Source organism: Callorhinchus milii, unplaced genomic scaffold (assembly GCF_018977255.1).
Source record: "Callorhinchus milii isolate IMCB2004 unplaced genomic scaffold, IMCB_Cmil_1.0 Scaffold14, whole genome shotgun sequence".
NCBI lineage: Eukaryota > Metazoa > Chordata > Chondrichthyes > Chimaeriformes > Callorhinchidae > Callorhinchus > Callorhinchus milii.
The window spans coordinates 777876-803093 of record NW_024704755.1 but is presented as its reverse complement, the minus strand read 5'-3'; the positions used below and the strand labels follow the sequence as shown (position 1 = coordinate 803093).

The 25218-nt window shown below is 49.1% G+C and overlaps 2 protein-coding genes across 3 annotated transcripts; both read left to right on the top strand.

Annotated features, from left to right (window-relative positions):
* The first annotated feature begins 6375 nt into the window (after positions 1-6375).
* Positions 6376-17153, top strand: LOC103188041 (cadherin-5). The gene is made up of 12 exons (XM_007907859.2): positions 6376-6575; positions 9763-9930; positions 10646-10937; positions 11364-11483; positions 12218-12385; positions 12880-13061; positions 13492-13730; positions 14286-14422; positions 14741-14865; positions 15212-15320; positions 15807-16058; positions 16614-17153. The coding sequence occupies exons 2-12, from the start codon at positions 9778-9780 to the stop codon at positions 17126-17128; spliced, it is 2292 nt and encodes a 763-aa protein (XP_007906050.1). The 5' UTR covers positions 6376-6575; positions 9763-9777; the 3' UTR covers positions 17129-17153.
* Positions 17154-19926: 2773 nt separating this feature from the next.
* Positions 19927-24614, top strand: bean1 (brain expressed, associated with NEDD4, 1). 2 transcript variants are annotated; one of them, XM_007907860.2, is made up of 7 exons: positions 19927-20005; positions 20928-20995; positions 21776-21850; positions 22449-22583; positions 23127-23315; positions 23786-23924; positions 24087-24614. In XM_007907860.2, the coding sequence occupies exons 2-7, from the start codon at positions 20968-20970 to the stop codon at positions 24268-24270; spliced, it is 750 nt and encodes a 249-aa protein (XP_007906051.1). In that variant the 5' UTR covers positions 19927-20005; positions 20928-20967; the 3' UTR covers positions 24271-24614. The 2 variants fall into 2 exon arrangements, with proteins under 2 accessions (XP_007906051.1, XP_042196339.1); XM_042340405.1 differs by lacking the exon at positions 19927-20005 and having other exon boundaries at positions 20818-20995.
* The last annotated feature ends 604 nt before the right edge of the window (positions 24615-25218 follow it).

The following is a 25218-nucleotide window of genomic DNA, read 5'->3' as shown; positions in this document are numbered from 1 at the left end:
TAAACTCAAAGACCAAGTTACAAAATTCCACACATTTGTGGCAAGAGAACCACATTGACAACACAGCCCCAATCACTGGGGCTTCAATCACTGTCTACTCAGCTTTCTGCTCCCGATTTCTGCACTGAGGCAGTGTAAAATAGTCAGGATGCTAACCAAATAAATTTCTTTCTCTCTCTCTATATATATATAGATTGAAATGATAAATGGTTGGGTGTGTGTGGGAGGGGGGGGCAATGGTTTAGGATTCAGTGCTGAAACCAAACATTGTGCTTAAACAGAGATACAATGGCAGCATGTGGTGCAGCGCCGTCCTCTAGTGGCTCCAATGGCTCAATGCTTCACTGAGATCAGTGCGTTTGAGTGTCAATGTGTATATTTTATATCTGTCTCAATGCGTGTTTCTGTGTCTCAGTGTGTGTTGGTGTATATCTCATTTTGGAATCCAAACTGCCGTGTTTCGCCCACATTGTGTATATACAGTCAATTCACTTAACAGTATATCCTGTGAAGTGCTTTGAGAAGTCTCGAAGATGTGATAAGGGGTTATATCAAATGCAAGGATTATTGTTAGTAGTAGTTTCTGTGTGATTCTGTGTGTGTCAGTGCATTACTCAGTTGCTGTGTGTTTCTGTGTTTAATCATGTGTCAATAGTCTTAGCCACTAACCGCCCTCCCCTTTTTGGAGAGAATCAGTAACAAAGGCAGAGCTCTACAATGAGGTATTTCTTCTAAAATGCAAGTTTCCTGATTATAGGAAAGCCAGTGGATGAAATTATAAAATCATAGAATTATACAGCACAGAAGGAGGTCATTCGGCCCATCGTGTCTGTACTGCTCTTTGAAAAGAGCTTCCAAATCAATCCCACTCCCCCGCGCTCTCCCCATAGCCCTGCAAACTTGTCCTCCCCAAATAATTATCAACTTCTCTCTTAAATGTTGTTGGGGGTGGGGAACCCTTTCAGTAGCCAGAAGTACCTCAAAACCAACCCCTGGAAACCCCAGGTCTTCAACTCCTCGGAGTGACTTCCATCAGGATTTTCCTGTTAAGAAATTCCCACAAATGACATTCTGTTGCGCATTTGCCCATCGAGTTGGAAACACTGGTGAAATGTGCATCGTGGCCACAGGAGGGCGCCATTCTCCCCACATTAATCCTGGGAATGCCTCTGGTCCCACACATTGGGAAGGAGGTGAACGACCCATTATTTGGGGGAATGCCGGCCAGAGAACCTGGAGAAACTCGCATCTCTTTTCCTGGTCACATCACAGGACCTTAAAAGTCCTGGAAAATATTCAAGCTGGGCCTCGGTTTAGCTCCCACCTAAACCACGGCACGTCCAACACTGCGGCGTTCCCACTCCCCACTCCCACTCCCCACATCCCTCTGTTACTGCGCTGAGCGTCAGCCTGGACTGTGAGCTCAAACCCCCGTCAGTGAGGAGGATCAAACCCACAATCTCAGAGCCACAGTTAACCAAGTCTGAAATTCTCAGTGTCTCCCAGTGTTTACATTCCTCAGTGTCTGTGTCTCAGTGTCTGTGTCTCAGTGTCTGTGTCTCAGTGTCTGTGTCTCAGTGTCTGTGTCTCAGTGTCTGTGTCTCAGTGTGTGTTTCTCAGTGTCTGTGTCTCAGTGTGTGTTTCTCAGTGTCTGTGTCTCAGTGTGTGTTTCTCAGTGTCTGTGTCTCAGTGTGTGTTTCTCAGTGTCTGTGTCTCAGTGTCTGTGTCTCAGTGTGTGTTTCTCAGTGTCTGTGTCTCAGTGTGTGTTTCTTGGTGTTTGTGTCTCAGTGTCTGTGTCTCAGTGTCTATGTCTCAGTGTGTGTTTCTCAGTGTGTGTCTCAGTGTGTGTGTCTCAGTGTCTTGTCTCAGTGTGTGTTTCTTGGTGTTTGTGTCTCAGTGTCTGTGTCTCAGTGTCTATGTCTCAGTGTGTGTTTCTCAGTGTCTGTGTCTCAGTGTGTGTTTCTCAGTGTCTGTGTCTCAGTGTGTGTTTCTCAGTGTCTGTGTCTCAGTGTGTGTTTCTCAGTGTCTGTGTCTCAGTGTGTGTTTCTTGGTGTTTGTGTCTCTGTGTCTCAGTGTGCGTGGACTGGTGGCAGACGTCTCTCACACTCAGTCACCAGAGGAAGGATGTGACCAGTTGCTCCAGCTCTGTTTCCTGCCTCGGTGCTCGGCTATTGTTGTTTCCAGGACACAGCCAGGAAAAGGTGTTTGTGTGGTGACTGGGTGACATGACGGGATTCTGAGAGAGACTCTCTCCGTTGGTGGCTGAGTGGGTAATCAGAGGGCATTGATTTCATATTCACTGAAAATAACCCAGTGAGAGGCTGGAATAGTTTTTGTACACATGGAGCATGATCAGCACACACAATTCCAGACCAAAACCACTGACTGAGGCAGAATCTGGAATCACTTCTGAAAAGGGAATTAGAGAAGGAATCAGGAGGGTGAGAGGTGACCGAAAGGAATTGTGTTCCCTTCCACTTTTGTATTGTAATGAAACCTCTCTTTAGTTCCCTCTCACAATCACAGACATTTACAGTGCAGTTCGAGGCCATTAAGCCCATCGAGCCCACCCCGGCTCTCAGAGTGGGCTGTTCATTGAATCCCACTGTCCTCTCTAACCCCACACTCCTTCAATCCTTTGTATATCAACCTGGCTCAGTGGCTATCACTCTCTCTCTCTCTCTCTCTCTCTCTCGCCTCTGAGTCAGAAGGTTGTGGGTTCAAGCCCCCACGCCAGGACATGGAATCACATTGTCCAAGCTGACGCTCAAATGCAATGTTAGGGGGATGTTGTCTTGTGGGAGTTGCCATCTTTCAGATGAGAAATTAAACAAAGTCTGTTCAGGTGGGAAAGATCCTATGGCCACTATTGGTAAAGAGAAGTGTGTCATCCTGTAGCTCAGTGGTTAGAGCACTCGCTTTGCAAGTGAGAGACCTGAGTTCAATTCCAGGCAGAGGGCGAAACCTTGGGCAAGTTTCCTTACTCCACACAGAGCCTAATAATAATACCTCCAAAACCAAAAACAATAATAAATTGGTCATTTTCAATCTACGACTGTTTGTGGGACATTGCTGTGCGCAATTGGCTGCCGCGTTCGCCCACAAATATACAGTCAATTCACTTTACAGTGTGTTCTGTGAAGCGCTTTGGGACGTCCTCCCGACGTGAAAAGTGCTATATCAAATGCAAGGATTATTATTATTATTAGAAGGGAGTTTCTCTCTCTCCCAGTGTCCTTGCCAACAAACCCCCCCAGATAAAATCAGTCATTCATTCATGCCTGTTTGTGGCGCGTTGTTGTGCGCAACGTAGCTTCTGCATTCACCCGCAAATCCACAGTCACTGCACTTTACAGTGAATCCTGTGATTCTCTGAACTCCATCCTGGAGCCTCTCCACCTCGCCCACTGCCTCGCCACCTTCAAGGCCCGTCTCAAGACCTTTGTCTTTAACCGTGCCTTCGGTCACGCTCCCACCCTCTTGATTCCAACCCCCAGCTCGGGTGCAAATCCCAGCTCCTAGGGACGTCCTCCCGATGTGAAAGGCGTTTGTCAGATGTGAGGGTTGTTATTGTCTGGTTCGGGCCAGCGTGAGCTCCACACATGCTGAAGCTGTTAGAGGTGAACATGGTGAAGGCTTTGTTCCCGGGCAGGAAGCCAGGGCTGAGCTGTTGGTGACTGCCTGACCTTGTGTCACTGAGCGGTGATGGCTCTGCGAGAGGAGAGGAGGAAAGCGCGTGGGGGGGGGCAGTGCTTAAAAGGGGAAAAAAATAATTATTGAGGTTTAAGAGCGCCCGAGCCTTTGATCTCTTGTTACAGAGTGCTCTGCCCAGGAATGTCTTCAGTGTAATCTGACACTAAACATCTCTTTATGTAGTGAAATTCAACTGTGTTCACTCAGTGAAACCACAGAATGTTTACAGCAAAGGACGAAGGCATTCGCTCAACGTGTCTGTGATGGTGCTCATTCCTACCCACCTCCTCCCCCCCACCCACACATGGGAGCTCTCTAGTCTAACCCCATTCCCTGCTCTCGCCCCCCCCCCCATCGTGTCTGTGCCGGTGCTCACTCCCCCACCCGAGCTCTCTAGTCTAACCCCATTCCCTGCTCTCGCACCCCCCCCCCCACATCGTGTCCGTGCCGGTGCTCACTCCCCCACTGGAGCTCTCTACTCTAACCCCATTCCCTGCTCTCGCCCCCCCATCGTGTCTGTGCCAGTGTTCACTCCCCCACTGGAGCCCCCCTCCCAGCCCCCGTTATTGCTCCCCCCCCCATCTCATCACTGCTCCCACAGCAGTTACCATTGAACGTTTTTGACGTGATGGACGCTGTAATCATTTCACAACACAGAAGTGAAACCAGACGTGAGTGAGTGTGTCTCTGGGAGGAGACGGGAGCGATGGGAGGGAGCGAGAGGATGGGGGGGAGGAGGAAGTCGTCTCGTGGAGAGATGCAGCGGTAAGCAGAACAGTTGAGGAACTGGTGTTTGCCAACAGACTGGCAGGAACCGAGCACTTGAGTTCTGAGCTGTGCCCGCTGGTGAACTGACCTCAGTCTGGGATTAAACTGAGATAAACTGCCCCCCTACTCCGAGGTCAGTGTCAGTCGCTGCTCAGTGTCTGACACAGTGTGAGCACCAAAGGCGTTTATCCCCAAGTAACCCAGTCATTACATTCACTCACTCACTCGCACAAACTGCTGCTGTTTGCTTGGTCAGAAGCGTTCTGTGTTGTAGGGATTTAAACCCAATAACCAAAGGTCAGGGTTTGAGCTCACGCTCCAGGCTGTAATAATAATCCTTGCATTTGATACAACACCATATCACGTGATTGAGACGCCTCAAAGCGCTTCACACGATATACTGTAAAGTGGATTGACTGTGCATTTTGTGGGCGAAACACGACAGCCAATTGCACACAGCAGTGTCCCCACAAACAGTCATAGAATGAGGGGGGTGGGGGGGCGCAGAGAGCGTGGCTATATTGTTTAGGGGTAAAATAGTGGCAGATCTCTCAAATCCTGGCTTAATCTGGAAGCTGTTTTCTTTTCAGACTTGTGGAAGTAATGGCCCCAGACTGGAATTGAGAATTTTCCACAGTCCTGGACGATGTTGCATTATAAGGAAAAATGGTCCCACATGCTGTGGAATTTCAGGGATGAGAGGCAGGGAAGGGGGGATTTGATGGTGGGGGTGGAGGTAAAATTACCCTGGTTTGAGCTGGGCCGGTAACTTGTGGCTGTTTATTTGAACAGGCAGCTGAATGGAAATTCACACCAACATCCTCTCTCTCTCTCAGCTGCGGGAACAGGAAGTCAGTGTGGAGTTGGGATTGTGTAGGTCATTCCCCAGGGAGCGAGACTCTAGCCTCACAATGTGACCTGGCCATTTCCACCTCAGTTACAATCAGCAACTCACTGCCTCATTGTGTGTGTGTGTGTCAATGTGTGGCTGTATGTGTGTGAGTCGGTGCCCGTGTGCGTGTGCATGTGTGTCTGTGCATGCATGTGTGCATGATTGTGCGTGTGTGTGAGCCAGCGTGTGTGTGTGTGTCAGCGTGTGTGTTTATAAAGAAATCTTAGGTTTGATTGATCAAAGATTGGGTGGCACCTGGGACTAAACATTCCACATTTCGATTACTCAATGTGCAAAGTTAATGTGTGCGAAGTTGCCCAATGCCAGCAATAAGCCCCTCTGTTTACCGAGCAGTAAGTAAGAACCCGGTTGTTATTCGATTGGTGGATCGCTTTCCAGGGGGTAATAATCCTTCCCCCAAAAAAACATTCGGTCACTCAATCCACGACTGTTTATGCGCAATTGGCTGCCGCGTTTCACCCAGAAAATACGCAGTCATTTCACTTTACAGTATATCTTTGAGAAGTCTCAATGATGTGATAAGGCGCTGTATCAAAGGCAAGGATTATTATTATTACTATTAACTCTTCCAGTGTCCACCCTCAGCTCCCGGCCCCTTGTGACACCTTCCACCTGCCATGGGAGGGAGTGAGCCTCCGCCAGCGCTCCAAACACATGCCTCAAACCCTCAAATATCATCACGACTCCGATTTTCAAAAAGAAACAGCTTTTTTTTCCAAAATAAAAAAAAGTAATTATTCTTCATGAAAACGTTTGATTTTTCCTTTCGGGTGACGCTCGCTGGGTGAGATTAGTTGTAGTTGTTTGAGTTGACAGCGACTGGCATACAACACGACCATTTAACATTAACATCTGACTTATCCCCGCTCAGCCCAGAGAGTAGTTTTTTTTAAATACACTAATTACTCTCAATTTATCTGGTTTCCGTCATTCTCATCTCTGGGCTCTGATATCACTGGGCTGAACAATGACAGGAAACCAGCAGACCAGGCTGAGTGCTGGGAGTGCAGTGAGTACCTCACCAGTCGTGCGTCCGGCCGGGGAGGGAGTTCGTAAACCACATCACACAGCGCAGCCCTCAAACCCAACTCCAATCTCACAGCCTTTGGCTTCCTCAAAATCTCAAGCTTCTCCTTTGGATTTCTCCACCGAGCAGAAAACACACAGCCCCACGTGCGGAGGAGCGGGAGAGACACGCGGGGTAAGTGCTCTGTGCGTGTCCCAGGAGTGACTAAATGCCCACACCATTCCGAGTTTATATCGGAAATGTAATACTAATCCCGGCATTTGATACGGCTCCTAGAACATCAAGTCTAAACACCCCAAAGCGCTCAGCAGGGAATCACGCTCAGGTGTAGTGACTGTTTATCTGTAGGCAAAAACGCAGCAGCCAACTTGCGCGCACCAACATCCCGTAAACAGCCATTCGGTCAGTGACCTGGTTTATCTGGGAGATCACCGGCCGCTCGGGACACAGGGAGAGATTCCCTTTCCAGAAACGGTCATGGGAGTTTTAACATCCACCTGAACAGACACGGATGGGACCTCAGTCTAATGTCTAATCTGAAGAGTGGCGTATCCAACAATACAGCGCTCCCCCACCCCCACCACCTTCTCTCTCCTCCCCCGGCACTGCACCGAGACTGTGAGCTCAAAGTCCCTGCGGTTAGGGCTTGAGTCTGTAACTTTCTGACCCAGAGGCAAGTGTTACTGGCAAAGCCAGGCTGACACGTAACTAACAGTATTTTGTTTTGACCGGCTGGGTGTCTGGCACAGGTGGAAACCCATCACCGGGTTTAAAACTATCCAAACTAAGTTGAGAATTGCAAGTATTCCACGGGACTATTCCATGGGACGTCCTCCCGACGTGAAAGGCGCTCTATAAATGCAATCCTTTTGTTGTTGTTACACATGGAAATTTCCGAGATAAATTATTGGAATGGAATGCGCTCTCTCTTTCTCGCTCTCTGGAGGGACACATCCCGCTTACCTAATTCGGGAGAGTATTAGGCACAGGTTGGCAAGAGCCAAGGTTTGGGGGGACCCCAGAGTGTGCGTTGGGGTAACTGCTGGAGTCTAACCAGCGAAACCGCATAGTTTACCATTGAGAGCGCTGTCTGACCAGCTTTCTCACTGCTATACTCACTGTATAACAGAGAGAACAAAATCAAAACGTTTTTCATGTTTGGTTTCACAATTTGGGAATGAGACTGGTGTCTGGTCACTAACCCACACACACCCATACCCACACACTCATACCCACACACCCACACACACCCATACCCACACACTCATACCCACACACCCACACACACCCATACCCACACACTCATATCCACACACCCACACACACCCATACCCACACACTCATACCCACACACCCACACACACCCATACCCACACACTCATACCCACACACCCACACACACCCATACCCACACACTCATACCCACACACCCACACACACCCATACCCACACACTCATATCCACACACCCACACACACCCATACCCACACACTCATACCCACACACCCACACACACCCATACCCACACACTCATACCCGCGCACCCACACACACCCATATCCACACACACACACCCACACCCGCACACCCACATACCCACACACCCATACCACACACCCACACATACCCCCACACACACACCCACACACACCCACACAACACACCCGCGCACACCCACATAACACATGCCCACACACATCCATATCCACACACCCACACACACCCATACCGACACACCCACATAACACACACCCACACAACACACACGCACCCATACCCACACAACGCACACCCACACACACCCATACCCACACACCCACACAACACAGACACAAACACCACATACACAACACAACACACCCACACACTTTCCACTGACACTATCAATACAAGTTATGTTTTCACAACTGTGAGTGGCTTTAATAGGGTAAATAGAGAGAGATTATCTGCACTGATCAGCAGCTCAGTAGTAACAAGTGGGGATAAAGTGAATTCTTGTCACTACACGAAGAAAGGATTTATTTTAAGTGAGGAGTTGTTTGAACATCGGATGCCTCAGTGTAAATGGCTGTTAGAAACCGGGTCAGTGACAGGATTTCCAAAGGAATTGGATAACTAACATTAAAGGGTGCGAGGAGAGAGCAGGGAATGGGGTTAGCGTAGAGAGCTCTAGTGAGGGAGCAAGAACCAGCACAGATACAATGGGGATATAGTAGGGCAATGGGATTAGATGTCCCAAAGCTCTTCACAGGATATAATGTAAAGTGTAGTGTTTGTCGTATTTTGAGGGCAAATGCAGGAGCCAATTTGTGCATAGCAAGATCCCACAAATGGAGTGAGTGATCAATTTTATTTGGGGGATTGTCGACCAGGACACCAGGAGGGAGAGAGGAACTCCCTTCTCTTTTCCAATAGTGTCCATAGGATATGTCGCAAGATGAGACCAATTTCAAAAAGTGGCCCGTTAGAGACTGGCTGGTCCCTTCCCCAACTGCAGTGGAAGAGAACGGACATGGAGATGATTGATAAGGAATGAATGCACTGGAGGGTTTCTTTCCCCCCAGTTATAAATGGCAGGAAGGGCGTGTGTCAGAGCAGCAGGGCAGTTCAAAAGGTTTCATGTGTCTCTGAGTTAAAAATAGTGTACGTCAGCTTTATACAAATACAGCGAGGAATGACCCAACCGACAGCCTCTTGGTTGGCCAATACTGTATGATCCCAGGATGGTTTCAATGCTAGGAATTTCCTGTCTGAGACAAAGGGAAGCAGAGGACATGTGTGGCCCAGAGAACGCACTTATCCCGAGCCCAGCCTTAGCCAGTGAGCCCATCTGGCCTGGCAATTGAGATTGGTAACAATCCCGTCTGAATTTGGTCCAAATTACCCGAGCAAAATGCATAGTCACTACACTCTACAACAACAACAATTTGTATTTATTATTATTATTATAGTGTCTTAGAGCACTTATGGGTGCTCTACGATGAATCCTCCTGATGTGTGAGGCTCTACATCAAAATATTCTTACTATCATTATGTTATTACAGGTTAAATCATTCTATAGAATAATAAATAAAATAATAAATGATTATAAATAATGATCATAATAATAAATCATTATAATAATAATAATAATAATAATAATAATAATAATAATAATAATAATAATAAACATGATTTGGAAGTTGGAAGGTATTATTCTGCGGTTCTAACAAAGGAAACCAGCCATTCACAATGCAGTGTCTGTCGGGCGGGGAAATTCCTACAGTCCAGGCCACGATGGGGTTTTCGAACCCAAACGGTGTGTTACCACGAGGCTGTGTGGCTATTGTAACCCATGGTATTAACCTGACCGTGTGCCCAGGTCTCCAAGGGCAGAATGTTGGGAGCCACCTGTCTGCTTCTTGCCTTGGTCACCACCGTGAGCTGCGTGACCCAACAGCCTCCGAACACGGTGAGCGAGGACTGGGTGTGGAACAACCTGCACGAGTTCGAGAACTATGAAGGGCCATTTCCTAAGAACATCGGGAGGGTAAGGCCACCAAACTCTATATTTGTTACCATCAATAGTATTTTTCTGTAAGTTGTGCTCTGACGTTCAGTGGCAAGGCATTGCATGTTCTAATAACCCTCTGTGTGGAAAGGATTTCTTATAACCTTCCTCCCTGAGTCTTTCTATAATCTGACAGGAAGACATGGACTGCTCACTAAATGAAAACCTGGGCTGAAGGGGCTGAGTAATGATGAGAGGCTGGGGAGACTCAGATTATATTCCTCAGGGCAGAGGAGGTCACGCGGTGATGTGATTTGAAGTGTGTAAAATAATGAGAGGAATTGACGAGTTAGGGAGCAGATGACTCTTTCCTTTGGTGGAGGGATCATTGCAAGGAGCGGAGCCTTAAACTCAAAGCTGGAAGGTGAGAACTGAGGGTAGCCAGAGATTCCTCACGCAGAGCCTTGTGAGGATGTGGAATTCTGGGCCCCAGGAAGCTGTAGAGCTGGAATCAATCGAGATTTGTGAAGGAGAAAGATAGACAGAGATTGGGGTAGGACAGGTATTAATTATGGGGAATGGTGAAAGGATGGGGAGGGGTGGGAGGGGGGTGCAGGCAATGAGGTTAAAAGATCTACCAAGTCCTATTAAACTGGTGGAACAGGCTTGGTGGGCTGAATGGCCTCCTCCTCTTCCTGTATTCTCTATGATCCAAGAAACAAAATGTGACAAACTGGCCAATTGTGTTTTGAAGATCTATTCCAAGTTGCACAAACCCGGGAACACCACGTACATCCTGGAGGGAGATGGGGCGGGGATTTTATTTAAGGTGAACCCCAACAACGGATCCATCGCTGTGTACAGGACTCTGGACCGGGAAGAGAAGACCAAGTATTTCCTGCAAGCTTTTGTGAGGAGCTCGATCAGCAAAGATATTTTGGGCCTCGCTACAAATTTCACCATATCTGTGTCAGACATTAACGACAACGCCCCCAAGTTTACTCAGGAGGTGTTTAAGGGGTCCATCCCTGAGATGTCCCCTAATGGTAAGAGCTCGTGAGGTGCAAGAGGGAGAACCAGAAAAAATCATACCATAAGGTGTAGTGACTGTGTGTTGTGTGGGCCAACACGACAGCTCAATTTTGCGCACAGTGCAGTCACTGCAGACAGCCGTGAAGTGAGCGGCCGATTTTATTTGGGGGGAGGGATTGTCAGCGAGAACACGCCAGCTGTTGGCCAGACTAACAAACAGCTGGATGGAAGGGGTGGGGGGGTTGACCAGGGAGGGGGGGGGGGGAGGCCAGGGAAACTGGGACTCATTTAAGAAGCAGCTGGACGCTGTGAGGTGGGGACGGACGGGCATTCTGTAAGGACGAGATGAAATGAGCCGCAGGGTCTTCTTCACCCCGCAACCCTCGCGTGACCGGGGGGTGGTCAGGCGTGTAATCTGAAACTCCAAATCTCTCCCGCAGGCACCTCTGTTCTGAAAGTAACAGCTCATGACGCTGATGACCCCACGGTGGGCTCACACACAAAAATAACATACCAGCTACTGGGAAAAGAACAGAACTTCATCATCGAAACATTCTCAGGTACCCGCCACTCGCTTCTTTGGCTCGATTTATAATAATAATAATAATAATAATCCTTGCATTTGATAGAACGCCTCAAAATGTCTTTGAATTGTCTCAAAGCGCTTCACAGAATACACTGTAAAGTGAATTGACTGTGAATTTTTGGGGTGAAACGCAGCAGCCAATTGCGCACAACAGCGTCCCACAAACAGTCGTGGATTGAGAAGGTGGGGGTGGGCAATGCTGGGGGGGAGCAGGTTTGTATTGCTACAGGTAAAACAGTGGAAAATCTCTAATATCCAGGCTTAATCTGGAAGCTGTTTTCTTTTCTAACAGACTGATAATAATAAAATAAGTCTTGCAATTGATATGGCCGCTTTCTCATCAGGAAGATGTCTCAAAGCGCTTTGCAGCATTTTACTGTAAAGTGTAGTGACTATGTGTTTTGTGGATGAACGCGACAGCCAGTTTCCCTATAATCAGTGAATGAGCGATTTTATCTGGGGTGGGGGAGGAAAGATTGTCAGTCAGGACGCTGGGAGAGAGAAAGAGAAACTCCCTTCTCTTTTCCAACAGTGTTGCAGGATCTTTAACGTCCACCTGAACAGGGCACGGATGGGGAGCGCAGTTTATCATCTCATCTGCAGAACGCCGCAATCCCCCTCACTCCCACCCCAGCAATACACTGGAGCTTAAAGACCCCAGCGGAAACCTAACAATCTCTCTCCTCTCCCTCCCTCCTCTTTTCCCAGGAATCATACGCGTTAAGTCGCCGAACATGGACCGGGAGCAGAAGAAAGACTATGAAGTGTTTGTCCAGGCCAAGGACATGGGCACCCAAAACGGGGGCTTCAGCTCCACGGCCACTGTCCTCATCAGTCTGACCGACATCAATGACAACCCGCCCCACTTCTCACATAGTGAGTGTCTGCTTGTTGCCCAGCCCCGGCTCCAATAACAACAACAAATGACACTCACACAGCGCCTTTCACCTCGGGAGGGTGTCCCAAGGCGCTGGACAGTCAAAGCTTTAATTCCGAGCTGGCGGTTGGGATCAGGATCCCTGTGGATGGCAGGGAGGGTAGAGGTAGGAGGGTGACCGAAGGCGCGGTCGAAGAGGAGGGAGGATCTTGAAGACGGGGCTTGAAGGAAGCAAGGGAGGGGGGGTGAGGCAAGGGGACTGTGGGATGGAGCTCCAAAAGGTTGGGGCAGGGAGGCGGAAGTCCCAGCCACCGATGGTGTGGGGGGCGCGGACAGTGGGGGGACATGGAACAGGCAGAACTCTGCTGAGCAGAGAGAGCAGACAGGTTGGTATAGAATACTCTCTGGATTAGGGAAGTAAGGGAGAGAGAGAGAGAGAGAGAGAGAGAAATGAGACCGTTTCATAAATTCAATGTCTCACCTTCCTGGACAGCCCAGTACAAGTTCAATGTGTCGGAGGACAAGATAGTAGGACAGGAGATCGGCCGGGTGAAGGCGGAGGATGGTGACGAGGGGGAGAATGCCCGAATAATTTACACCTTCATCCCGAATAGCAACTTCTTCACTATCAAAACTGACGCAAATACTCAGGAGGGAGTAATTACACTGAAGAAGGTAAAGGGAGATCGGAAAGTGACCCAGGCATGTGGACACATAATGTAGAGGGAGCTTTACTGTGTCTCTAACCCTGACCTGGGAGTGTGGATGCACATACTAATAATAATAATAATAATAATCCTTGCATTTGATATAGCGCTTTTCACGTCGGGAGGACGTCCCAAAGCGCTTGATAGAACACACTGTAAAGTGAATTGACTGTATATTTGTGGGCGAACGCGGCAGCCAATTGCGCACAACAATGTCCCATAAACAGTCGTAGATTGAAAATGACCAATTTATTATTGTTTTTTGTTTTGGAGGGATTGGAGGGACAGTGTAGAGGGAGCTTTACTGTGTCTCTAACCCTGACCTGGGAGAGTGGACGCACAGTGTAGAGGGAGCTTTAATGTGTCTTATTATGATAACACTGGTTATGGTCTCGCAGCCCCTGGACTTTGAGAAGCTGAACAGGTACAAAATAGAGGTGGAGGCGGATAACCCCACACCGGGCAGTTGGATGACCAAGACGAAAGCTGAGCTGCTGGTCACTGTGTTGGATGTGGATGAGCCGCCTGTTTTCAGCCACCCCTTCTACAGCTTCAGCGTCTCAGAGAACCAGCCGGCAGACACCCAGGTGGGACAGGTCAAGGCCAAAGACCCGGATCAGGCCAGAAACGCCATTCAGTAAGATAATAATAATAATAATAATAATAATAATAATAATAATAATAATAATAATAATAATAATAACAATAATAATAATAATAATAATAATAATAATCCTCGCATTTGACACAGCGCCTCATCACGTCTTCGAGACGCCTCAAAGCGCTTCACAGGATACACTGTAAAGTGAATTGACTGTGTATTTTGTGGGTGAAACGCGGCAGCCAATCGCGCACAGCAGCGTCCCCACAAACAGCCGTGGATTGAGTGACCAAATTTTTTTTAAATAATTTTTTGTCCGGGAAGGATTATTATCCCCGGAAAAGCGATCCTCCAATAGACTAACAGCCGGGTTCCTACTCACTTCTGGGTAAACAGAGGCTTGTGGAGTAAGGAAATTTGCCCAACGTTTCGCCTGGGAATCGAACCCGGGTCCTCTCGCTTGTGAGGCGAGGGCTCTAACCACTGAGCTACAGGACTCCATGACAAATTTGTATTGCACCTTTCACATCGGGAGGACATCACAAGGTGGCAGTGAGCACAGGCGTGACTGTGAGCTTTACCTGTGTACAGGTACAGGCTGAAGACCGGTGGCAGTTTTTTCCGAATCGCACCGGATAGCGGCAACATCTACACCAGAGTCTCGCTGGACCGGGAGACACACGCCTGGCACAACATCACCGTCACAGCCACCGAGGTCTCTAAAGGCAGTAAGTGACCACGGTTATGATCATAATAATATTAATAACAGTCCTTGCGCTCGGGATCACATCAATGAGACGATCCCAAGACACGTTGCTGGGTTTTACTGTCAAGTGTAGTGACTGTGTGTTTTGCAGGCGAGGGACACGGAGTGTGTGGGGAGGTTGTAACATTCCCTAATGGGTTGACTGTAATAATTATCTCCTGCTGTTGTGTTGCTCCCGACGTGAAAGGCGCTCTGTAAATGGAATCTTGTTGTTGTTGTTGTTGCTGTGACGCCCTGTAACTGTTTGCCCTTTGCCCACGTGTGTGTGTGTGTGTCTCAGGGGTCTCGTTGATGATCCACTCACAGGCCCTGGTGGCCATCAAGGTACTGGATGTGAACGACAATGCCCCGAGGTTAAAAGAGGATTACAGACCATTTATCTGTGAGCGTCAGGGGCCGGGCTCGGTGAGTTCTCTCTCTCTGGCTTTACCACAATTAACTGACGGGCGGCTAAAATCTGCCTCTGTGAAACACAGAGTAATCACAATCCAGGCTCTAATTTGGGGATGCGGGGGTTGGGGAGGCTGTACGTGTGTGTGTGTGTGTGTGGAAGTGGGGTTATGGGCTGTGTGTGTGTGTTGGGAAGTATCTGTGTGTGCGCGGGGGGTGTGGGAAAGGGGATGGAGTGTGTGGGGCGGGGGGTTTGAGGGGGGTTGTGCGTGTGTGGGGGAGGGGGTGGTTGTGGGGGATGCGGTTTGCGATGCCCACTCTGTAACGACTGTGAGATGACGGTGGTCTCGCTGCCCCCCAGCTGGTGCAGGTTGTCGCTGCTGTGGACGATGATGAAATGACTACGGCCGTCAGGTTCCATTTCTCCCTGGGCACCAGAGACAGTAACTTCACACTGAGCAACAACGGGGGTGAGTGAGACCGCGATATGGAGGGTGGGAGGGGGACACGGTGGGGTGGGGGGTTGCGACATGAGGGGGGACACGAGGGGGCCATGACACATGGGTGAGGGGAATTAAATCAGTGACGGTGGGGGGGGACAGGATTGCCATTTGCACACGTGCTGCAGAATGCCGGGAGATCTTGGTGACTCCGTGACCCAAACTGGTGAAAGCCCCTGAGGTTACGTTCAGCCGACTTGAAACTGGTCTTTATTCCTGAGCTGATCTCAGAGTCTTGTCTTGTGTTATATTGTCTGTCCCAGAAACATAGGAATCGCAAGACAAAAACAGACCAAGGTCCATGGAGTTCACCTCGACAGCATCCTGGTAGTCTCTTGCTACAATAATAGAGACATTGATATGTCTGTCCTGTGCTGTGTTATATGTCTGTCCCATGTTATACTGTGTTATATGTCTGTTCCACGATGTGAGCCGTGTGCTTTGTTTGCTGCTCAGATAACACGGCTAACGTGACGGTGAGGCTGGGGGGGTTTAACCACAAGGAGCAGCCGAGGTACCGGCTGCCGATTGTGGTCAGTGACAATGGGCGTCCGTCAATGAGCAGCACAGGCAGCCTGGACATCACTGTGTGTCCCTGTGACCAGGCCGGAGAGGCTGGGGACTGCCGGACTCTTAGACAACCCCTCACCTCCAAGGTCAACCTGACCGTCCTGCTCATCAGCTTCCTCTTTATCATCATCCTCATCGGTGAGTGCACTCCGCGCCCCCCACCGCCCCCCATGCACCTTATCCCACAACTCCCCCCATCCCCTCCCCACACACTGCTCCATCTGCTTCCCTGTATCACCGGTGTAATCAAGGTGAATTAAGTCACGCACACTCACTCACATACACACACACTCACTCATAGACACTTACACTGATACACTCACATACACACACACTCACATACACACACACTCACTCACATACACACACATCCACTCACATACACACACACTCACTCACCTTTTCACACACACGCACACACACTCACTCACGTACACGCACACTCACTCACATACACACACATACACTCACTCACATACACATACATTCACTCACATACACACACACACACACTCACTGACATACATACACACACACATGCACACACACATTCACTCACATACACACACACACTCACTCACATACACACACACAGATTCACACACAAATCTCGGTATTCCCAGAAGCCAGGCCAATGTAATGAGCTATGTTCGTCTCTCTCTCTCTCTCTCTCTCTCTGTCTGTGTCTCTCAGCCATCGTGGTGCTGATCCTGTACCAGAAGCTACAGAAGAAGCCTGTGTTTGCGGTGATGAAGCCGAGTGAGATCCAGGAGCAGCTGGTGAGATACGACGAGGAAGGCGGAGGCGAGATGGACACCAACAGCTTTGACATCAGCGTTCTGAACTCGCTGAGGGCCCGGGGGCCACGAGGGGCCAGGGGCCCCATCCCTGAGACCCTCCCCGAGGTGGTGCCGGAGCCTGTCCCTGTGTACGCCAGAGTTAGGAAGCCCCAGGCTGACATGGGCTGTGTGGTCACCATGAAGAAGCAGGAGGCAGACAGCGATCAGGACCTGCTGCCATATGACACTCTGCACATGTTCGGGGAGGAGGGCACAAATTCGGTGGCCGACAGCCTCAGCTCCCTCGGGGCCTCGTCCGCGGACTCCGAGCAGGACTACGATTTCCTGAGTGACTGGGGGCCGCGCTTCCGCATGCTGGCCGAGCTGTACGGGGCCGAGACCCCATGGGGGGGCAGCCTGGAGGGTTAGCGAGGAGAGAGCAAGGGAGTAGGAGGGTTAGAGAGGGGAGAGGGCAAGGGGGGGAAGGGGGGGGAGGGCGAGCGGGGCGGAAGAGAGGGGAGAGGGTGAGGAGGGAAGAGAGGGGAGAGGGCGAGGGGGGGGCAGACTGGAGACTGGGGGTTTAGAGAGGGTGGGGGGGGGCAAGATCTAGGAACTATCATATGGAACCGCTCCAAAAAAACACTGGCATTCCTGTAAAACACTGGGCATTTGTGTGAAGCGCTTTGAGACGTCCTCCCGACGTCAACGGAGCTGCATCAAATCAATATAAGGATCATTATTATTATTATTATACAGTAATTATTATTAATGTCTCCTCATGATGGAGGTGCTGTGTGGCAGTCATTGGCAGATTCCTTCTGTCAAGGCGTGTGTGGGATTTGGTGACATTGTTTAATCTGATTTACAGTGGGTTTGTACCAGGAGCAGAATAAGCCTGTAACAATGTTGTTAACTCTTTATTCACGGTGGGTGCGGTGGTAATGTACTCAGTTCCTTATGGGGGTTTTTTTTAAATTGTTTTTACGTTGTTATATCTGTATTTTTAACAACTGATTTTGTACTTTTTTTAACAACGAATGTTTTGTGAATAAAAAAAAACGCTGGAAACTCAGAACCGTCAGAAGCGATGTGTGAAAGGAGCAAACGTCTCGATTATTAGGTGTCCCTTCTCCCACCTCTGCCCCACCACCTCCCCGCCCGCCCGCCCGCCCCACCCACCCAAAGAGGCGAGACTCACTCTTCCAATGAATGCTTTCCCTCCCCGGCAGGAACAAGGTAAAAGTGCTTTAAAATCTAACAGAACAAAATAAACTCTAACAGACATCAGGAAGACGTTTCAAAAAGCTTTGCAAGATTTAATAATAATAATAATAATAATCCTTGCATTTGATATAGCGCTTTTCACGTCGGGAGGACGTCCCAAAGCGCTTCACAGAACACACTGTAAAGTGAATTGACTGTATATTTGTGGGCGAACGCGGCAGCCAATTACGCACAGCAATGTCCCACAAACAGTCGTGGGTTGAAAATGACCAATTTATTATTGTTTTGTTTTTGGAGGGATTAGTGACTGGGGTTTTGAGACGTGGCAAAGGTGTAACAAGGCGCTGCATTAAATGCAAGGATTATTATTATCATGTCACTATAAGCGGCAGTTACTGCTGACTGCCTGGCTGGGTCAATGTTGGATAGTAATTCCCTCTGTGCCCACCGGAGCGCACCAAACACTCACTAGAAACCAGATTCACAGACGCAATGTCATAATAATAATAATAATCTTTGCATTTGGTTTAGTGTCTCGTCACGTCTCCGAGACGGGTTTCATTGGGCGATCGATTGTCCAAGTGCAGCAAAGATTGGCAAAGTGATTAATCCGAATACAATCATGATCCTCACGTAATCCCTTCCCACTTAATCCTGATCCAATCTCATCCCATCCCATCACAAACCGGTCATGGGGTGCTCAAGAGGTGTGTTATTGTATATGTAACACCCCCACCACCAAACTCCTGGATTATACTCCAGTCTGTGACTCACTTGAGAGGTGCATTATTCTATATATAACGTCCCCACTCACACCCCCGCCAAGCCCCTGGATTAGTCTCCAACCTGTAGCTCCCTGTGTGTGTGCGTGCGTGTCTGTGTGTGTATGTGTGTGTGTATGTGTGTGTGTGCATGTATATGTGTGTGTGAGTGCGGGGGCTCACACTGTGAGTGATTCCTGTGGGTAGGCTGCTCTGTACTGAGAGCAGGTCAGACGGGCTTTGCTGCTGGAGGCTGATATCCAGGTTAATGCTGTGTGAGCGCTTTATTCAGCCGTTAGCAGCTAAGCTGACAGACACTCCAATAAGTATTTTTTTAATAGTGAGAATAAAGATCAAATGATACAGACCATTAGATTAATCCCTGTTATTAGCGCATCTCTCTGTCTGTCTGTGTCTCTATCCCTCAGTCTCTCTCTGTTTTTCTGTCTCCTCTGTTTGTTTGTTTGTCTGTCTGTGTGTCTCCCTATGTCTTTCTCTCTTTCTCTGGTTAACTGCATTTTTACCCAACAACAAATTAAAAATTTACATACAGTATCTTTCATGATAGAAGGACGTCCCCCAAGGCACTGGACAGTCAAGAGGGGTGGAGGGCAAGAGAGGACGGGAGGATGACCAAAGGCACAGTTGAAAAGGAAGGTGTTGAGACAAGCCTTGACGGAGGCAAGGGGTGGGGGGGGGGGCGAGGCAGTCAGTGACAGCTGCCACACACACAGGCCCACACTACACTGATGGCTTGCCTGATCCTCATTGCCAAGCAATGTGTCAGCCTGGCTTGGCCTCGCGTCAGGAGGTTCTGCATTCAAACCCCAATGTCGGATTCTCTGAGCTCAAATACTACAACATCTATTGTGATGGAACAACTCAAAGCGCTTCACAGAGTTTCTCTGTAAAGTGTAGTGACTGCGCGTTCTGTGGGTGAATGCGGCAGCCAAATTTGCACACAGCAAAAACAACAACAACAAATTACATTTGTATAGCGCCTTTCATGTCAGGAGGGCAACATCCCGCCAGCAGCCGGCCCGGACACCACACTAGACAATACAACACAGTTTCCATTTGCACAGCGCCTTTCATGTCAGGAGGACATCTCAAACCACGTTACATTGCTGGGCTGAGCTGGTGGGTGGGAGTCGATGGGGGGGAGGGAAGAGATGGTGGGGGAGTAAGATGACCGAAAGCTCGAGCAAAGAGATAGGTCTTGAGACAAGCCTCGAACGAGGGAAGGGGAGGGAGGAAACAACAGCCAATTCCCTGTGAGACTCTAAGACATTTTGCTGCATCAAATACCAGGCCTGTTATTGTAAGTGACGCTACCTTTCAGCCTGGTTTCACTGTGTGTCTGTAAAGAGAAGGGGAGGTGGAGCAGGATACAAAACAGACCTTTCTGCGGAGAACAAACTCATTTTATTTCTAAATATGTTAAAAACAGATGGAGTTAAACGTTTCCCACTCCCTCCCTCTCTCTCAGTTGTATCCCCCTGAGCGAGAGCGTTGAAAAAAATTGTATTTTGTTCTAAGTGGGTGATAGAACCTCTCTCCCCTCCCCCAACACACACTCAAACACAGAGTCGATCTGCCTATAAATCTACCCACTGCACTAGTGATGTGGTTTGCTTGCTTCAGAGTTAAGTGACCGGTTGGGGTTTAATAATATTTGTGTATTTCACAGAGAGAGAGAGAGAGAGAGAAGGCGTGGACACATTATGCAATTCAGCATCTGTATAGCAGGGACTGATGTTAGTGGAAATTAACTATTGATGTGATTTCAGACTGAGAAACATTTTACTACACAAATAAGACTCTACTCTCTCTCCCCTCCCTCACTCCGCAACCACACACAGTTTGGGGTATAAAGTGAATGAATCTCTATTTCTATACTGTATATTTATATATAGAGAGAGAGAGAGAGAGGAAAGGCTACTCTGTGCTGATGGAGCTCAGCTGATGGATTGAGGTTAAAGGAGAGAGTGACAGAGGCTGACTGGAAACAGAGAGAGAGAGAGAGAGAGAGAGGGAATCCCATCGTATGAACGGATTCACTCAACAAAGCAGCCGGAGAGAGGGAGAGAAGATTATTCCATCATCAATTCCTTCATTTTTTTTCTTCGGGTGGAGAGGGAGAGGTGAAGAAGGAGAAGAAAAGAGCAGTAACATCAAAAGGAAATCCTTTCCTTTAACACTGTATATACAGTATATACTTTGTATTATATCATATTTTTCAGCAAATGAAAGCTGATGGCTTGAGAGGAGAATTTCTATCGTATGGAGGTGACTTTGTCCCTGTGGACAGGTGAGGAGAGCGTTTTATGTAAGTTTATATTCTGGGTTGGGGATTATTCCTGCCGGGAAAAATAAGGGATTCTCGTTGATTCCATCCCCGCCCCCACCCCACACCCCCACTCTCTCCCCCTCCTCCTCCTTCCCCTGCCCCCCCAAACGCTAGATCTTTAAACCACAGAGCTCTCGGCTTGTGTTAGCAGAGGAGAGTGTGTGTGATCAGAGAATTGTGCTTTGTGTTTGTGTTGGCTTTGTTACTGTGTGTGTGTGTCATCACTGCTAACAGGTACATCAGGGAATGAAATTACAATATTCAGTTTAATTCAGAAATAAAATGTGCTGCAGTAGTGCTCTCTCTCTCACTCCCCCCTCACTCCATAACTACCAGTCATATTAATAATAATAATCCTTACATTTGATATGACGCCTGATCACATCTTTGAGACGTCTCACAGAAGATATTTACATTTGTTAGCACCTTTCATATCGGGAGGATGTCTCAAAGTGCTTCACAGGATTCACTGTACAGTGTAGTGACTGTGTTTTGTAGACAAACACAGCAGGCAATGTGCACACAACAATGTCCTGCAAACATTGCTGAGTGATTAGTTTTATCTGGATTGTCGACCAGGATGTTGACCGTGCGAGAGAATCTCCCTTGTCTTTTTCAACAACGCCGCGGGATCTTTAATGTCCGTCTGAACAGGGCACAGACGGGGGAACTTGGTTTAACTTCTCATCTGAAAGTCAGCACCTCCGAGTCTGTGAAGTAATTTGTGATTTTTCTCCCCAGCTATTCTTCTGCACTTTCCTCTGGTGTCAGGGAGTTCGATCCGCATCGGACTGGGAGGCAACAACTCGGGATCATGTAAGTAACACAGGGAATGAACGGGACCGAGAGAGCGGGAACGAGCTGTGTGTCTGGTACTGATTGCTGTCTCTAACCTCTCCCCACACCCCCACTGCTCAGTTTGGCCTCCTCAGATCTACAAACTTATGAGAAATTCATAAAGAGTTGAAAAGGTTTACATCAACTTTTTATTTCCTCCCTTATGTTCCTCGATTGATCTGTCTGTAACTGTAAACGAGTTTGAGGCAGAAACAAACTAGGATGCACAACAGGCCAGCAATCTACAAGAGAGACTTCATGTCTAAAGTAATGGCCAAGCTTTCCCACTGCTTGTCCAGATAGGACCACCCTACCCATTAGGGCTTTGGCTGCAGGAGCTGAGTGGGAGGATTCCCTGCCCCCAGTGACTGGTCTATCCTTCCAAGTCCTGCTGATGAACCAGGCCGGGCTGTGTGTGTGTGCGTACGTGAGACTGAGTAGGATAGAGTTTGGTCCATTGAGACTGTGTGCAATGGGAGTGACAGGGGATGTTGATGTTGGCGGCTGGGTTAGGGAGTGGCTCTCACTGCGGTGCCTCCGACTGTGACTGTCTGACGCTGATCTCTGGGTTAAGCAGACGAGCAGAGTGTGCTGCCCTGCAGAAAGGAGGAGCTTCAGTGTGGTAATGGGCTGTGTCTGCTCAACTGGCTGCGATGCCATTATAAGAAGGATTGTGGCAATGAGTACACCTCCATCAAACTCATCTGCTCAAGTAAGTGCTACCTCTCCCCCATCCCCCTCACCCCCGCGGGCCCCTCAACCACACCCCCAACCTCAAGAACTCCATCCCAGAGCCCTACTGCCTCGCCCCTTCCCTCGTCTCCTTCAAGTCCTGTCTCAAGACTTTCCTCTTCGACTGTGCCTTCAGTTACCCTCCCAGCCCCTTGCCCTCTAGCCCTCTTGACTCCAGCCCCCAACCTCACTGACCAGCATCTTGGGACTTCCTCCCGATGTGACAGGCGCTATATTAGTCAATTGGCAGATCGCTTTCCGAAGTGGGAGGTAATAATCCCTCAAAAAAAAATGTGGTCACTCAATCTACGACTGTTTGTGGGGACGTTGCTGTGTGCAGTTGGCTGCCGCGTTTCACCCATGAAAACCACAGTCAATTCATTTTACAGTATGTGAAGCGTTTTGGGATGTCTCAATGATGTTATTGGGCGCTGTGTCAAATGCAAGGATTATTATTATAAAAATGCACTTTGTTGATTTTGATGATATTGGTGTTGATGTTGTTGTTGTGTTCTCTCTTCAGAAATAGCTGGTAACCAGAGCGGGGTGTCCCCGGAGCGGGGTGGCGGGGAGGCAGGGGCAGGGGGCAGTGTTCTGGTGTCCCCGCTAGTGGTGGCCGGCATTGTGATCGGGGCGGTGCTGCTACTCTCCTGTGTCACCATCATCGTGGGGAGCCTGCGGGGCGCACACATCAGCTCCGATACAGCCTACGGTGAGACTTTAGGAACATAGCAACAGGAGGAGGCCATTCAGCCCCTCCATGACTGATCTGTACCTCAACTCCAATTACCTGGCTTTCTCCCCAAATCCCTTGATCCCCTGTCCTAACAAACATGTGTCCACCTCAGTCTGGAAAACTTCAATTGATGCAGCAAACCTTTCACCTCGATGTTATTCCGCCAGCTACGCTCCTCCTCACACTCCGGGACTTAAAAGCTGTTACAGCATTCAGCACATCTTGTTAACCCTCTCCCTGCTGAGTACACAGCGACTCTGTACAGTCTCACACACACACACGCACACACAGTGACCCGTGCACAGTCACACACACCGCGGCAGTACAAAGTGATTCCATTTGAAGCTTTGCGCTATTTGTACATTCCAGCTGCGAGGAATGTTCTAACACTGAGCAGCCTGACGGCCTCACTCTCTCTCTCTCTCTCTCTCTGATGATTCCCGCAGCCCCGGACACGCTCTCGTGCAGAGGATCAGAGGGGGAGCTGAGGTCCTCGTGCGACCCGCACTCCCCGCCAGCCTTTGATTTTGACTCTTCCCTCGAGACCCTGTCACAGGCCAATGTGTACCCAGACTCTCCACCACAGTGAGTAACGCTCCTCCCCTCCTCTCCCACCCCACCGGCACATCCCCGCACACAGCCAATCTTAACCCCACTCACTCCCTCCGTCCCTCGCTCACTCGCTCACTCCCTTCCTCCCTCCCTCCCTCCCTTCCTCCCTCACTGATGTCCTGCCTTATCTGACAGCTATGAAGACTGCCTATTGCCGAGCCAGCCTCGCCTCTACGTCCCTGGTGAAGACCCTCCACCGTATTCCCTGACGGACCCCAGGCAGGAGGATGGGGTCGGAGGTCCCCCGCTCCTCCCGCCCCCACTGTACGAGCACTGCGATCAGAGTGAGCCCCTGCCCCTGCTCCCTCATAACGGCTGAGACATCACCCTTCCCAGCACAGAATTCCGGGAACCCAGAAAAGGGCTGAGCCTGGGAAAGTAGGGTGGGGCTGAGAAAGTAGGGCGGGGCTGGGAAAGTAGGGTGACCATATTTTGTAGACCAGACCGGGGACACCTATATAAAAAAATGACCTCATCACAATCGCTGATGCTGGCAGCTAGACGGGAAGTGTGTTGGATTAATGGCTGTGTTTCTCTGATGATTGTACATTTTTTTAGAATGTTATTGTTTTTGCTCAGTTTGTTGCTGAACTCAACAGATCCCGATAACTCGTACGTGCAGTGCCGTAGTGTAGTGGTTAGAGCGCTCGCCTCGTAAGCGAGAGGACCTGGGTTTGATTCCCAGGCGGGGCGAAACCTTAGGCAAGTTTCCTTACTCCACACACCTCTGTTTACCCAGCAGTAAGTCAATTGGTGGATCGCTTTCCAGGGTTAATAACCCTTCAAAAAAAAATTTAAATGTGGTCACTCAACCTACGGCTGTATGTGGGGACACTGCTGTGCCCAATTGGCTCCCACGTTTCGCCACAAAATACACAGACAATCCACTTTACAGTATATTCTGTGAAGCGCTTTGAGACGTTCCAATGGTCAGGCACTTTATCAAATTTTAAAAAAATTTAAATGTGGTCACTCAACCTACGGCTGTTTGTGGGACATTGCTGTGCGCAATTGGCTGCCGCGTTCGCCCACAAATATACAGTCAATTCACTTTACAGTCTATTCTGTGAAGCGCTTTGGGACGTCCTCCCGACGTGAAAAGCGCTATATCAAATGCAAGGATTATTAAATGCAAGGATTATTACTATTATTATTCCTGCCCACACCCCCTCACCCGAGCACTGTTTGATGGCGAGGTTGGCCGGTTGGGGGATGACAGTGAGTCTGTCTCTCACTGTCCAGCCTCGCCTCCTCTCCCCGATCAGCT